Here is a 15,343-nt window from a genome sequence, read left to right on the forward strand (position 1 = left end):
ACTGCCAAATTCTCTAAAACGATGTTGCTTATGGTAGAGAAATTAACATTCAATTCTCTGGCAACAGCTCTGGTAAACATTCCTTCAGTCAGCATGCCAATTGCACACTCCCTCAAAACTTCTGTGGCACTGTGTTGTGACAAAACCATACATTTTAGAGTGTCCTTTTATTGTCCCCAGCGCAAGGTGCACTTGTGTAATGATCATGCTGTTTAATCAGCTTCTTGATATGCCACACTTGTCATGTGGATGGATTATCTTAGCAAAGGTGAAATGCTCACTACAATGGATGTAAACAAATTTGTGCACGTTTGCAAGAAATAAGCTTTTTGTGCGTCTGGAATATTTCTGTGATCTTTTATTTCAGCTCATGAAACATGGGACCAACACTTTACATGTTGCATTTATATTTTGTTCAGTGTACATTTATTGTGACTAGACTTAGGTTTATTGCTCTGTATAGTTTGTACATTATGCAATTTAAAAAGGAAGGTTTGATGTGTCAGTCCAAATGTCCTTTTGAGACACTTCTTTACTTCACTGTTGCCTAGTATAGGCTAGGCTTATTACGTTTGTCTTGTAGTCTTTTATTTTTTGGCTTTACAGCATAGTCCTGGGACATATTGTATAACTGAAAAAAGACACATTTATTTTTAGTACTCTGTAGCCTACTATATACACATTAGACAATATATTCAATTTACTGTGTCACAAATACAGATACATACTGTAATTACAAGTAGGTTTGTCTCTTTGGCATGCATAACAACAGCAAAAGGACAAACTATGACTAACATACAGGAAACAGACAGACAAGTTACCGTACACATAAACCATCATGTTTTGAGTGCGCTGCACATAAATGTGAAGAAAAGCTACTATTTTCCAGATCTGGGGTTGGCTTGTTCACGGAGGTCCTCGTTGCTCATGCTTGTCCGTCCCATCACCCCATTGCATTACAGACAGGATCTGGTGCTTTTCAGGTACTGGGTAAACACAGTGATCACAATTTAAAAGATCACACAGTATCAAGGACCAGTTAATCAAATGAATGAAAGTGTAAAATTGCTGCTGCTTTCTGAGATCTTTTGTTCAGTCCCAGGATCACACAGATAGGACATCCAAATTAAGCAGTATAAAACAAATCATTTATAAACCACGAGATGGTGGGTACAAGGACAGTAAAAATAGGTGCACAAATACACACATCTGTGGGACATAAACACTCAAAACTATGCATTCTTCTGTTCACACAGGTAACATGGTGGTGGAGTTCTTGGTCACCGGTAACGTGGTGGTGGAGTTCTTGGTCACCGGTAACGTGGTGGTGGAGTTCTTGGTCACCGGTAACGTGGTGGTGGAGTTCTTGGTCACCGGTAACGTGGTGGTGGAGTTCTTGGTCACCGGTAACGTGGTGGAGGAGTTCTTGGTCACAGGTAACGTGGTGGTGGAGTTCTTGGTCACAGGTAACGTGGTGGTGGAGTTCATGGTCACAGGTAACGTGGTGGTGGAGTTCTTGGTCACAGGTAACGTGGTGGTGGAGTTCTTGGTCACCGGTAACGTGGTGGTGGAGTTCTTGGTCACAGGTAACGTGGTGGTGGAGTTCATGGTCACCGGTAACGTGGTGGTGGAGTTCATGGTCACCGGTAACGTGGTGGTGGAGTTCATGGTCACCGGTAACGTGGTGGTGGAGTTCATGGTCACAGGTAACGTGGTGGTGGAGTTCATGGTCACAGGTAACGTGGTGGTGGAGTTCTTGGTCACCGGTAACGTGGTGGTGGAGTTCTTGGTCACAGGTAACGTGGTGGTGGAGTTCATGGTCACAGGTAACGTGGTGGTGGAGTTCATGGTCACAGGTAACGTGGTGGTGGAGTTCATGGTCACCGGTAACGTGGTGGTGGAGTTCATGGTCACCGGTAACGTGGTGGTGGAGTTCATGGTCACAGGTAACGTGGCGGTGGAGTTCTTGGTCACCGGTAACGTGGTGGTGGAGTTCTTGGTCACCGGTAACGTGGTGGTGGAGTTCTTGGTCACCGGTAACGTGGTGGTGGAGTTCTTGGTCACAGGTAACGTGGTGGTGGAGTTCATGGTCACAGGTAACGTGGTGGAGGAGTTCTTGGTCATTAGATATAACACGTACATACATACAAACCCATTTGTGATCAGTCACACAAATAACACTCTCTGCTTTTCTCACTCTATTACCCCAAACTTGAAGAATTTACCAGTAGTCACAAGTAATATTGACATTTAAAGGGGAAATCTACAGTTGCTACATACATTTTTGGACTTATAAATGAATGATATACTGTATACCCATTGATTCTTGAAGAATATAACATAGATGCCTGATGAGCATGGTTCAACTGTCATACCTCACCAGAACCCAAAATATCAGCTTGTTTTATGCAAATGTTTATAAACAAGTTCAATGTAAACAAACACTGTATAGCCTCAAACATGGTTAAAACTACAATGTTGATATCATGGATGGTCAGTCCTTGAGCTGTCCATGAATTTCAAAGTGGTTCCATTTTTCCAGGCTTATTCCTTAGCCTTTTACCAAAACACAAGCGTTATTGTTTCAATGGCGGATTGCCCTTTAAAGGTCGAGAAACAAAACTTGCCTAAATAGCAGGCTACACACAAGTGTATGCAGTTTGTGGAGGGTTAAAAGTGCAGGAAACCATAAGCAGTTCAGTCTGTAAACTACAGTAGAATTTGCCTCTGTTGGACTGTGGGGCTTTTAGAGAAGAACACTATTTTGGGGAGAACAGTGTTAATCCGTTTCTCTTTAGATGTAAGGGCTTTCATTCCAGTTTCCCTCAGGAAAGAAATTGCTCAGAGGTCCTAGTATTTCCTCCGCTTTGCTCATTCGATGATGAAAAAGTGGCAGAGGTTCACATTCAGCATAAATAACTTGAAGCCATATTGACCACTCCTCCTCTCAGCGGAACATCATTCGTACAAACTCTGTGAAAAAAGAGGATAAGATCGGTCAAAGATTAGAAGTTCAGACAGTGTGTGTGTGTGTTTGTCTGGTGTGTGTGTGGTAAAATATGCATATTTTATCTCTGTGTGGGAGTGGACAGTATCATATGTTACTATACATGTCTATATTTGACTCAGGGATTTGACCCATAGTTGTTTATATGATGGAGACCACACTTTCCTTACATGATTGAAACACAGTTTGCAAATATCAAAGCTATTTGAAGCTTTGCCAGAAAGTGGATAAAAGGAAGGAAATATAATGGGAGCGAAGAGTAAGGAAGACCAGTCGACATCAAGCACTCCTGTCCCAGCAGGTGGAGACTACCTTGCATACAGCATAAGTAGCAAAGTCTCTAGCTATTACAATATTATCTGTGATTTATTATTCTGCTGGTATAGATAAACAAGATCTGCATCAGCTTACCTTCAAAGTCAACATGCCCATCACCATTCAAGTCAATGTCCCTCAGGATATCCTCTAAGTCCCTATGGCCAACCTACAGTCGAGTAACATAGGAGGAATAAGTCTGTGCAAAACAAACCGTTTTTAGCAGTGATGCATACATTGATTAAGCTACTCTGACAGACTTGATTCTATAACCTCACCTGTTGTCCCAGCAACTTCTTCATGGCTTCTCTCAGCTCAGCTATGCTTATAGCTCCATCACCATTGGTGTCAAACTTCAAGAGGAAAAAAAACAAATGATCACGTTCATAATCCATAGCATGAAAAATTAGACAGAGAGACAACATAACTACTTTTCTCCGTATCACCCTCTCCTCCCTCTCTCTCTGCCAATCCGGTTTCTCACCTCTTTGAAGGCATCTCTTAGTTCTTTCACACCAATCATATCTGCAGTTTCAGCGAGAAGTTTGGGGCCCATCAACTCCACAAAATCCTCAAAATCAACATGACCTCCCACTTTACAAAAAGAGAAGAAACGAGGGAGAAAGAAGAGGTTAGGGGAGGGAAATAGCAAACCATGGTGTAATGTACCTGTACTGCAAATACACTATATATACACAAAAGTATGTGGACACCCCTTCAAATTAGTGGATTTGACTATTTCAGCCACACCCGTTGCTGACAGGTGTATAAAATCGAACACACAGCCATGCAATCTCCATAGCTAAACATTGGCAGTAGAACGGCCTTACTGAAGAGCTCAGTGACTTTCAAAGTGGCACCGTCATAGGATGCCACCTTTCCAATAAGTCAGTTTGTCAAATTTTTGCCCTGCTAGAGCTGCCCCGGTCAACTGTAAGTGCTGTTATTATGAAGTGGAAACGTCCAGGAGCAACAACGGCTCAGCCGCTAAGTGCTGAAGCACGTAGAAATCACCTGTCCTCGGTTGCAACACTCCCTACCGTGTTCCAAACTGCCTCTGGAAGCAACGTCAGCACGAGAACTGTTCATCTGGAGCTTCATGAAATGGGTTTCCATGGCCGAGCAGCCGCACACAAGCCTAAGATCACCATGCGCAATGCCAAGCGTCGGCTGGGGTGGTGTAAAGTTTGTCGCCATTGGACTCTGGAAACGCGTTCTCTGGAGTGATGAATCACGCTTCACCATCTGGCAGTCCGACGGATGAATCTGGGTTTGGCGGACGCCAGGAGAACACTACATGCCCCAATGCATAGTGCCAACTGTAAAGTTTGGTGGAGAAGGAATAATGGTCTGGGGCTGTTTTTCATTGTTCGGGCTAGGTCCCTTAGTTCCAGTGAAGGAAAATCTTAACACTACAGCATACAATGACATTCTGTGCTTCCAACTTTGTGGCAACAGTTTGGGGAAGGCCCTTTCCTATTTCAGCATTACAATGCCACCATGCACAAAGCGAGGTCCATACAGAAATGGTTTGTCAAGATCGGTTTGGAAGAACTTGACTGGCCTGCACAGAGCCCTGACCTCAACCCCAGCAAACACCTTTGGGATGAATTGGAAGGCCCGTCCCCACTAATGCTCTTGTGGCTGAATGGAAGCAAGTCCCTGCAGCAATGTTCCAACATCTAGTGGAAAGCTTTCCCAGAAGAGTAGAGGCTGTTATAGCAGCAAAGGGGGGACCAACTCCATATTAATGCCCATGATTTTGGAATGAGATGTTCAACGAGCAAGCGTCCACATACTTTCACACTCTTACAATTCATGTTGATCTGTTGGCTCAGTTCTATCAACTCCATTTCAGTAGGCATGTATCCCATGGATCTCATGCAGTTTCCCAGGTCTTTACAGCTGATGAAACCGTCTTTGTTCTTATCAAACTCCTTAAAAGCATCCCGCAACTCTGCAGAGAGAATACAGAGGAAGATTACTCTGCAGTGATCTGAAAACGACTGTACTACTGCCACTACCAGCGACAACTACAGAGAGACAAGCACAGGAATGTACATGAAAAAACACTTACCATCAATCTCCTCTGGCCTCAGCTTTCTGTCCTATTAGGGCAAAGAAGACAGTCTCAGTATAATCAGAATTGGCAATAATATTCAGTTAACAATGAATAAAAATCAACATCATGAATAAGTCATTTAGTGACAATAACAAAAGTCATTCCTATTATATTCTTACACTATCTGATGCTAACAATGCCAGAAACAACGTGACTTTGAAAGGTAAATCAGCGGTCTGCTCCATGATCATTTATTCTGGTGCAACTCAAGCAAGGGACAATAGCTATATAGTAAAGAATTAAGTCACTGGAATGTTTTCAAACATCTAATGACACCCGTTGAGACTGCTCCCTGCGTCATCAGACGCACAGCACAACTGGGAAACGCCTGTCTTTCAGTCTGCAAAAGAATGTAGCTGTGTTCTTTTGTCAGCTCTGGCTTACAATGAAAGCAACCTTTAAAGGATACAGAAGACAGAGAGGGGGAGAGACATATCCCAGAACCCTTAGGGGTTAACCTGCGAAGCAGAGAGAAGTGTAAATACAGCGTCAACTCTGACGTCAGGCCCAAAGAACTGTCTGACCGGAACCACTCACACAGAAAACAGAGAGGCCCAAAGAGATACTGTTGGCTAAACATCAAGCAGCCATCAGGAGCCACAACTAAGTCTTCGCCAATAACCTAAATCATACAGACCGTAGTTGTTTCCTTTGTCATCATTCACAACACAAACATAAAATGTAAAACAAAGTGTGTTGAACATGGCGTATGTAGACCCAGGTAAGTCCATGTTTGCTGTCTCATCAGCATAATTGTACACACACATCAAATCAAATTGTATTTGTCACATGCAGCAAATACAACCTTACCGTGAAATGCTTACTTACAAGCCCTTAACCAACAATGCAGAGTAAGAAAATGCAAAATATTTAAGTAAAAAAAGTAGCATAATAAAATAATCACGAGGCTATATACAGGGGGTACCGGTACGGAGTCACTGTGCCAGGGTACGGGTCAGTTGAGGTAATTGAGGTCATATGTACATGTGGGTAGGGGTAAAGTGACTATGCATAGATAATAAACAGAGAGTAGCAGCAGCGTAAAACGGGGGGGGGGGTCAATGCAAATAGTCCGCGTAGCCATTTGATTAACTGTTCAGCAGTCGTATGGCTTGGGGGTAGAAGCTGTGAAGGAGCCTTTTTGACATAGACTTGGAGCTCCGGTACTGCTTGCCGTGCGGTAGCAGAGAAAATAGTCTATGACTAGGGTGGCAGTCTGACAATTTTTAGGGCCTTTGACGCCGCCTGGTATGGAGGTCCTGGATTGCAGTAAGCTTGGCCCCAGTGATGTACTGGGCTGTACACACTATCCTCTGTAGTGCCGAGCAGTTGGATGCCGAGCAGTTGCCATACCTGGCGGTGATGCAACCAGTCAAGATGCTCTCGATGGTGCAGCTGTAGAACCTTTTGAGGATCTGAGGACCATTGCCAAATCTTTTCAGTCTCCGGAGGGGGAATACAGTGCATTTGGAAAGAATTTAGACCCCTTCCCCTTTTCCACAGTTACAGCTTTATGAGACTCGAAATTAAGCTCAGGTACCTCCTGTTTCCATTGATCCTCTTTGAGATGTTTCTATAACTTGTAGTCCACCTGTGGAAAATTAGATTAATTGGACATTGGAAAGGCACACACCTGTCTATATAAGGTTGCACAGTTGACAGTCAGAGCAAAAACCAAGCCATGAGGTTAAGACACGATTGTGGCAAAGCACAGATCTGGGAAAGGGTACCAAAACATTTCTGCAGCATTGGATGTACCCAAGAACCCAGTGGCACCCATCATTCTTAAATGGAAGAAGTTTGCAACCACCAAGACTCATCCTAGAGCTGGCCGCCCAGCCAAACTGAGCAAGCGGGGGAGAAGGGCCTTAGAGAAGTGACCAAGAACCTGATGGTCACTCTAACAGAGCTCCTGAGTTCCTCTGTGGAGATGGGAGAACCTTTCAGAAGGACAACCATCTCTGCAGCACTCCACCAATCAGGCTTTTAAGGTAGAGTGGCCAGACGGAAGCCACTCCTCAGCAAGGCACATGACAGCCCGCTTGGAGTTTGCCAAAAGGCACCTAAAGGACTCTCAGACCATGAGAAACAAGATTCTCTGGTCTGATGAAAACAAGATTGAACTCTTTGGCATGAATGCCAAGCATCATGTCTGGAAGAAACCAGGCACCGCTCATCACATGGCCAATACCATCCCTATGGTGAAGCATGGTGGTGGCAGAGACTGGGAGACTAGTCAGGATCAAGGGAAAGATGAACGGTACAAACCTGCTCCAGAGAGCTCAGGACCTCAGACTGGGGCAAAAGTTCACCTTCCAACAGGACAACAACCCTTAGCACACAGCCAAGACAATGCAGGAGTGGCTTTGGGACGTGTTTCTGAATGTCCTTGAGTGTCCCAGTCAGAGCCAGGACCTGAACCCGATCTAACATCTCTGGAGAGACCTGAAAATAGCTGTGCAGCGACGCTCCCCATCCAACCTGACAGAGCTTGAGAGGATCTGCAGAGAAGAATGGGAGAAACTTCCCAATACAGGTGTGCCAAGCTTGTAGCGTCATACCCAAGAAGACGCGAGGCTGTAATCGCTGCCGAAGGTGCTTCAACAAAGTACTGAGTAAATGGTGGCAATACTTATGTAAATGTGATATTTCAGTTTTTGCATTGTCATTATGGGGTATTGTGTGTAGATTGACGAGTGAAAACGTAATAAAACGTGGAAAAAGTCAAGGGGTCTGAATACTTTCCAAATGCACTGTAGGCATTGTCGTGCCCTTTTAACGACTGTCTTGGTGTGTTTGGACCATGATGGTGATGTGGACACCAAGGAACTTGAAGCGCTCAACCCGCTCCACTATAGCTCTATCGACGTAAATGGGGACATGCTCGGCCCTCCTTTTCCTGTAGTCCACAATCAGCTCCTTTGTCTTGCTCACGTTGAGGGAGAGGTTGTTGTCCTGGAACCACACTGCCAGGTCTCTGACCTCCTCCCTATAGGCTGTCAGTGATCAGGCCTACCACCGTTTTGTAGTCTGAAAACTTAATGATGGCCACGCAGTCGTGGGTGAACAGGGAGTACAGGAGGGGACTAAGCATGCACTCGGGGGCCCCCGTGGCAGATGTGTTGTTGCCTACCCTTACCAACTGGGGACGGCCCGTCAGCTAGTCCAGGATCCAGTTGCAGAGGGAGGTTTTTAGTCCACAGGTCCTTAGCTTAGTAATGAGCTTTGAGGGCAATATGTTGTTGAATGCTGATCTGTAGTCAATGAACAGCATTCTCATGTAGGTGTTCCTTTTGTCCAGGTGGGAAAGGGCAGTGTGGAGTGCAATAGTGATTGCGTCATCTGTGGATCTGTTGGGGTGGTATGTGAATTGGACTGGGTCTAGGGTTTCTGGGATGATAGTGTTGATGTGAGCCATGACCAGCCTTTCAAAGCACTTCATGGCTACAGACGTGAGTACTATGGGTCAGTAGTCATTTAGGCAGGTTACCTTGGTAACAGTTGAAGAGCATGTATTTAGTTTTACTAGCATTTAAGAGCAGTTGGAAGCCATGGAAGGAGAGTTATGGCATTGAAGCTTGTCTGGAGGTTTGTTAATACAGTGTCCAAAGAAGGGCCAGAAGTATACAGAATGGTGTCGTCTGCGTAGAGGTGGATCAGAGAATCACCAGCAGCAAGAGTGACATTGATATATACAGAGAAAAGAGTCGGCCTGAGAATTTAACCCTGTGGCACCCCCATAGAGGCTAGAAAATAAAGGAAAGCCGCACACTCTAAGAGCTCAGATGCAAAAATTTTAATAACCAACGTTTCGACAGCTAAGCTGTCTTCATCAGGGTACCCCCATAGAGGCTGCCAGAGGTCCGGAAAACAGGCCCTCCGATTTGACACACTGAACTCTATCAGAGAAGTAGTTGGTGAACCAGGCGAGGCAGTCATTTGAGAAACCAAGGCTGTTGAGTCTGCCAATAAGAATGTGGTGATTGACAGAGTCGAAAGCCTTGGCCAGGTCGATGAAGACGGCTGCACAGTACTGTCTTTTATCGATGGCGGTTATGATATGATTTAGAACCTTGAGCGTGGCTGAGGTTCACCCATGACCAGCTCGGAAAACAGTGGAGAAGGTACAGTGGGATTCAAAATGGTCGGTGATCTGTTTGTTAACTTGGCTTTCGAAGACTTTAGAAAGGCAGGGCAGAATGGATATAGGTCTGTAACAGATTGGGTCTAGAGTGTCTCCCCCTTTGAAGAGGGGGATGACCGCAGCAGCTTTCCAATCTTTAGGGATCTCAGACAATACGAAAGAGAGGTTGGTAATAGGGGTTGCAACAATTGCAGCAGATCATTTTAGAGAGAGAGGGTCCAGATTGTCTAGCCCAGCTGATATGTAGGGGTCCAGATTCTTTGCAGAGATGCAGAGAAGCATATTTAGTTTCTTAAAACAAAATAAAAGTCACGAGGATACAGACAGCTCAGGAGGTGTGCATTAGATATGCAGATTATTATTATTTACATATAATTAAGCACAATGATTATGGCTCTGCAGGGAAAAGCTGGTTCAGGTGTTTGAAAACTGCAATATTCTCATTCTCATCCAGAATTTTGGGGTCCTCGATACCCCTGTTCTAAATTCATGGTAACTGTACAGGTCAGAGATGAATAGATTTTTCTGCTCAACTGTCACCTGGCTCTATTTTCCCCCCATCTATCCTCCATTCTCCTACGCTCTCCCCCTCCCATGTCCTCCCCTCTCCCCCTCCCCTCTGTAGACTATGACTAGGTCACACTGACCTAACAGATATACGGAGGCAATTTCACAGAGAACATCACAGAAGACGGAGAGAAAACCCATGGAGGGAGAAGAGAGAGGGAGGGAAACAGGCAGAGCATTGTAGCGCTGCATTCATTTTTAGAACATTCTCTAATGGTCTGTTATAAAAAAAAGTGAATAGGTAGAAGGAGAATTCTGCTTTTTTTGTCTCAAACATTGTGTCCAAATAACACCTGCTATTTGGGGACCTGATAGTCCATGTGTTACGCTTCTCCCTGTGTCTCACTACCTTTCAATTACTGTGTTATAAAGAGCTGATTCATATTCAACTTCTGTTTCACTGGCACACACTTCCTGACTAACTCAGAGTCCAGATGACAGGGAAAATAGATTGGCTGCTGAGCTGAGGGTTGTCGTACCGACTCCCTGACTTCCTTGTTAGAAGCACCAAAGCTTCAGTATGCAAACACTCAGCAAAAACACATTAAAAAGGAAACTAATTCACTATACTGCACCTATTCCGCAGGATACTTATTGAAATGATAACCAAAGTATGAGAAATAGCATATCACAACACACCATTACTATACAAGTCAAGAGCCCACTCCTTGATACCACACTCCCATTAAGAGACCAGTACCAACTTCCACTTTATGAACACTAAGGACCCCAGTCTGCAGGAGCACATTATTATGTTTACGGAGCAGGGACACAAGCATTCCCCACTATAGGAATGTTTTCTGATCTCAGCATGTTCCATTTTGAGGAATACTATACATTATCAGTGGCCTCTAGTGTAAAGTGTAATGATCATGCCTGAATGTAGGTGCTATACCAATGTTAGTTGATGCATTATGACACTTAAACAACCCTGCTAAACCAATTCCTTAAACTCTATAGACAGTCGATTTACTAATGTTTAGATAGTGGCATAAGCCTTCACATAGGCCTATGTAGTTTAAGCTCGGTGTATGAATAATAATTACAATATCTATAAAACACATCCGACATGTTTGGAAAACACCTGCTCTGGGTGCAGTGATGTGTGGAACATCTAAGATCCTTTAACCTTGACGAGATCCTTCAAAGTGACTATGCTACCTTCAAAGAGTAAAATACAAAACAGATATCATAGCTTTCTGATCAATGTATACATGAATATGCAAATAGAATGGATTTCAGTCTAATACAAATGAACAGTTCAGAACCATTCTGCTCTCTCTCTCTCTCTCTCTCTCTCCTTCCCATGTGAACTCCTATACAGTGCATTCTGAAAGTATTCAGACCCCTTTCATTTTTCCACATTTTGTTACGTTACAGCCTTATTCAAAATGTTATTGAATTGTTTGTTCCCCCTCATCAGACAAAGCAAAAACAGGTTTTTACATTTTGCAAATTTATACAAAATAGAAAACTGAAATATCACATTTACATAAGTATTCAGACCGTTTACTCAGTACTTTGTTGAAGCACCTTTGACAGAGATTACAGCCTCGAGTCTTCTTGGGTATGATGCTACAAGCTTGGCACACCTGTATTTGTTTTTTTTTTCCATTCTTCTCTGCAGATCCTCTCAAGCTCTGTCAGGTTGAATGGGGAGCGTTGCTGCACAGCTATTTTCAGGTCTCTCCAGAGATGTTTGATCAGGTTCAGGTCCGGGCTCTGGCTTGGTCACTCAAGGACATTCAGAGACTTGTCCCAAAACCACTCCTGCGTTGTCTTCGCTATGTGCTTAGGGTCACTGTCCTGTTGGAAGGTGAACCTTCGCCACCAGTCTGAGCAGGTTTTAATCAAGGATCTCTCTGTACTTTGCTCTGTTCATCTTTCCCTCAATCCCGACTAGTCTCCCAGTCCCTGCCACTGAAATACATCCACACAGCATGATGCTGCCACCACTATGCTTCATCGTAGGGATGGTGCCAGGTTTCCTCCAGACATGAAGCTTGACATTCAGGCCAAAGAGTTACATCTTGGTTTCATCAAACCAGACAATCTTGTTTCTCATAGTCAGAGTCTCTAAGTGCCTTTTGACAAACTTCAAGCAGGCTGTCATGTGCCTTTTACTGAGGAGTGGCTTCCGTCTGGCCACTCTACCATAAAGGACTGATAGGTGGAGTGCTGCAGAGATGGTTGTCCTTCTAGAAGTTTCTCCCATCTCCACAGAGGAACTCTGGAGCTCTGTCAGAGTGACCATTGGGTTCTTGGTCACCTCCCTGACCAAGGCCCTTCTCCCCCGATTACTCAGTTTGGCCGGGCGGTCAGCTCTAGGAAGAGTCTTGGTGGTTCCAAACCATTTCCATTTAAGAATAATGGAGGCCACTGTGTTCTTGGGGACCTTCAATGCTGCAGGTACCATTCCCCAGATCTGTGCCTCGACACAACCCTGTTTCCGAGCTCTATGGACAATTCCTTCGACCTCATGGTTTGGTTTTTGCTCTGACATGCACTGTCAACTGTGGGACCTTATATAGACAGGTGTGTGCCTTTCCAAATCATGTCCAATCAATTGAATTTACCAGAGGTGGACTCTAACCAAGTTGTAGAAACATCAAGGATGATCAATGGAAACAGGATGCACCGGAGCTCAATTTCGAGTCTCATAGCAAAGGGTCTGAATACTTATGTAAATAAGATTTGATTTTTTTTTTTTTATACATTTGCAAATTTTTCTAAAAACCTGTATTCACTTTGTCATTATGGGCTATTGTGTGTAGATCGATTTTTATTTTTTTTATCATTTTAGAATAAGGCTGTAACGTAACAAAATGTGGAAAAAGTTCTGAATACTTTCAGAATGTACTGTAGCTGAGAAACCATCAATCCAGACATGGCTTTATACAGCAATGTGTGTAGCTGTGAATATATTACAATGCCAGAAAAATCTGATATGTATGGCTAATGTGTGCTCCAAATGTGTGCATTGCTTTTCGGGATGACTTGATGTGAAACTTACAATGAGGATAGCCTATATGGTTTCCTATTCACGGTTCCCTGACAGAGGAGCTCTGATAAGAGGACTCACTGAAGCCCTCTGCACTTTCACAGACAATCTCAGCCATTATTAATGTAATTGATTTACTCGGCTGATGAGGCATGTTAAATAGCTGTAAGATTCCGCTACAATATGTTAATTGTGACCCTGAAATATTCGTTTTCATGCACCATCAATTACATTCAGATTACTACCTCTATCTGTGATCAATACCCTGATAAAGATAGGTATATTACTCCCTCTAAAGAAATAGCCTACACTACAGGCCTAGATGGGCCTTATTGATGATGAAATATAGCCTATTCCTATCTGTCATTGCCACAATGTAATCTGTTTAATCACAAGGCCCAAACTATTTGAAGAAGCGTATCCTTATAAATCAGTGATTCATTGTGAATCATTATTTTTCATAATTAAGAAATAACTTTTAATTAGGCCTTACCTGCCCAAAAACCGAGCTGAGAATTGGTCGCAAATTGAAGTCGGATTCAAAGGATGCCGCACTGGACCTTCCGGAGCGGTGAGAGGATCGGCTGGACACGGGGATAGGCGATGAGGACGCTGGGGAAGGGATGTCATTCCCGCTAGCGGACGAACTTGGCCTTGTATGGTCCCTCGAGTCAAAAAATAGTGCGGTGTCATCTCTGCAATCAGAGTGGGGCTGTATTCTGGGGTCCAAGTGGGTAGGGTGAGTGTGGCTGTGGTGGTTTGCAGGTGACGGGTCGTCCCGGGTCGTTTTCCGGTGATGCTTGGATGACTTACAGTGTCCACTCACACCTCGGCCCAAACCACGTTGCTCAGATGGGTCATCCTGGTAGTTGGCAGCGGGTATCTGGCCGTGCGAGGCGTGGGGTTGGCTCTTACCCAGAATAGGGCAACGACCCGAGCTAGTAACTTTACCGAGTAGCGAAGGGTGGCACAGGGGTCTCCGCGCACTAACGTCGCAATCTGCCGACAACAATGACTCCTCTGCGGCTTTGCTGCTCACTTGAATTGCAGCTGGACGATGATGACGACTTCGGTCGGTTCCTGTCGTGCATTCAGGGAAGTATGTCGATCTACCGCTTACCGAGGAAGATTTCAGCAAGAACGTCCTAGATTCGGATTTGGGAAAAGAAGAACTCATGATTGCGTCTTGCTCCTAGTCTCGTTTCCGCAGTAGGCCTACTCATTGCCGTTTGGTTGTGTATTTTCTCACATTGTCGGCCTTCGTACTGTAACAACAAAACCATAGCTGCCTTCAAAAGCTGTTCTTAAAAGTTGCATTTACCATCTGATTGCCATGTGCCGCTGATGCGTTCACTCCGTTCACGTCGCGTCATCTGTCACTACTATGAACATCCCTGGCTCCTTGACATTTAAAGTGTTTCGTTGTGGGAGGACCAAACACCGTGCCCATAACTGATTGTTGTAGGCAGTGGTGTAAAGTACTTAAGTAAAAATACTTGAAAGTACTACTTAAGTCGTTTTTTGGGGTATCTGTACATTACTATTTATATTTTCACAACTTTTTACAACTTTTTACTCCCTGACACCCAAAAGTACTTTTTACAGTTTGAATGCTTAGCAGGATTGGAAAATGGCCTAATTCACACACTTATCGCGAGAACATCCCTGGTCTTCCCCAGGGATTTTTGGGCCCCATGAAAAGATATCTCATTGGTCCCCACCACCACTGGCCACACAAACCCTGCGCAATTGCTGTAACCACACACCTCCAGAACCCAATCGACCCATTCAAAGCTTTAAATAACTTTACCTTTGCAACTCTCTTGTAGTCCAATATTTACTGTTCGATATTTACTGACAGTGAGCTGTGAAAATATAACACTGTGCAGACATGCAGGCAACATTCTGTGGAATTCACAATTTGATGCAAGACTGATACCCTCTATAAGAAATGTGCCAAAGGCCATCTTTTACAGTCTAAACATAATTTTAATGTTAACGTTCTTGAATGGAAAATTCTTAAAATTAATGAATAACTGAAAATAAATATACATTAACCTCTTCAATTAAAAAATTACATAATCTATAGAATGATAACAAACTAAATGATAAATTCAGCAGCAGATTGTTGAACTAAGTATACACACCAACTAGAAAATAAGCAGCTGTAAAAGTGGAAATGGAAAA

At 43.9% G+C, this 15,343-nt stretch overlaps 2 protein-coding genes across 2 annotated transcripts; both read right to left on the reverse strand.

The window, feature by feature from the left end:
* Nucleotides 1-536: 536 nt before the first annotated feature.
* On the reverse strand, nt 537-1,939 carry LOC115200005 (hepatitis A virus cellular receptor 1-like). Its single transcript, XM_029762634.1, has 2 exons — nt 1,285-1,939; nt 537-986 (listed from the first exon to the last, which is right to left on the reverse strand). The coding sequence occupies exons 1-2, from the start codon at nt 1,936-1,938 to the stop codon at nt 957-959; spliced, it is 684 nt and encodes a 227-aa protein (XP_029618494.1). The 5' UTR covers nt 1,939; the 3' UTR covers nt 537-956.
* Nucleotides 1,940-1,958: 19 nt separating this feature from the next.
* Nucleotides 1,959-14,684, reverse strand: LOC115200003 (calcium-binding protein 1-like). Its single transcript, XM_029762633.1, has 7 exons — nt 13,650-14,684; nt 5,400-5,430; nt 5,136-5,279; nt 3,807-3,916; nt 3,601-3,675; nt 3,419-3,491; nt 1,959-2,973 (listed from the first exon to the last, which is right to left on the reverse strand). Exons 1-7 carry the CDS (start codon nt 14,331-14,333, stop codon nt 2,948-2,950), a joined length of 1,143 nt encoding a protein of 380 aa, XP_029618493.1. The 5' UTR covers nt 14,334-14,684; the 3' UTR covers nt 1,959-2,947.
* Nucleotides 14,685-15,343: the final 659 nt, after the last annotated feature.

The sequence above is a fragment of the Salmo trutta genome, chromosome 9 (assembly GCF_901001165.1).
Source record: "Salmo trutta chromosome 9, fSalTru1.1, whole genome shotgun sequence".
NCBI lineage: Eukaryota > Metazoa > Chordata > Actinopteri > Salmoniformes > Salmonidae > Salmo > Salmo trutta.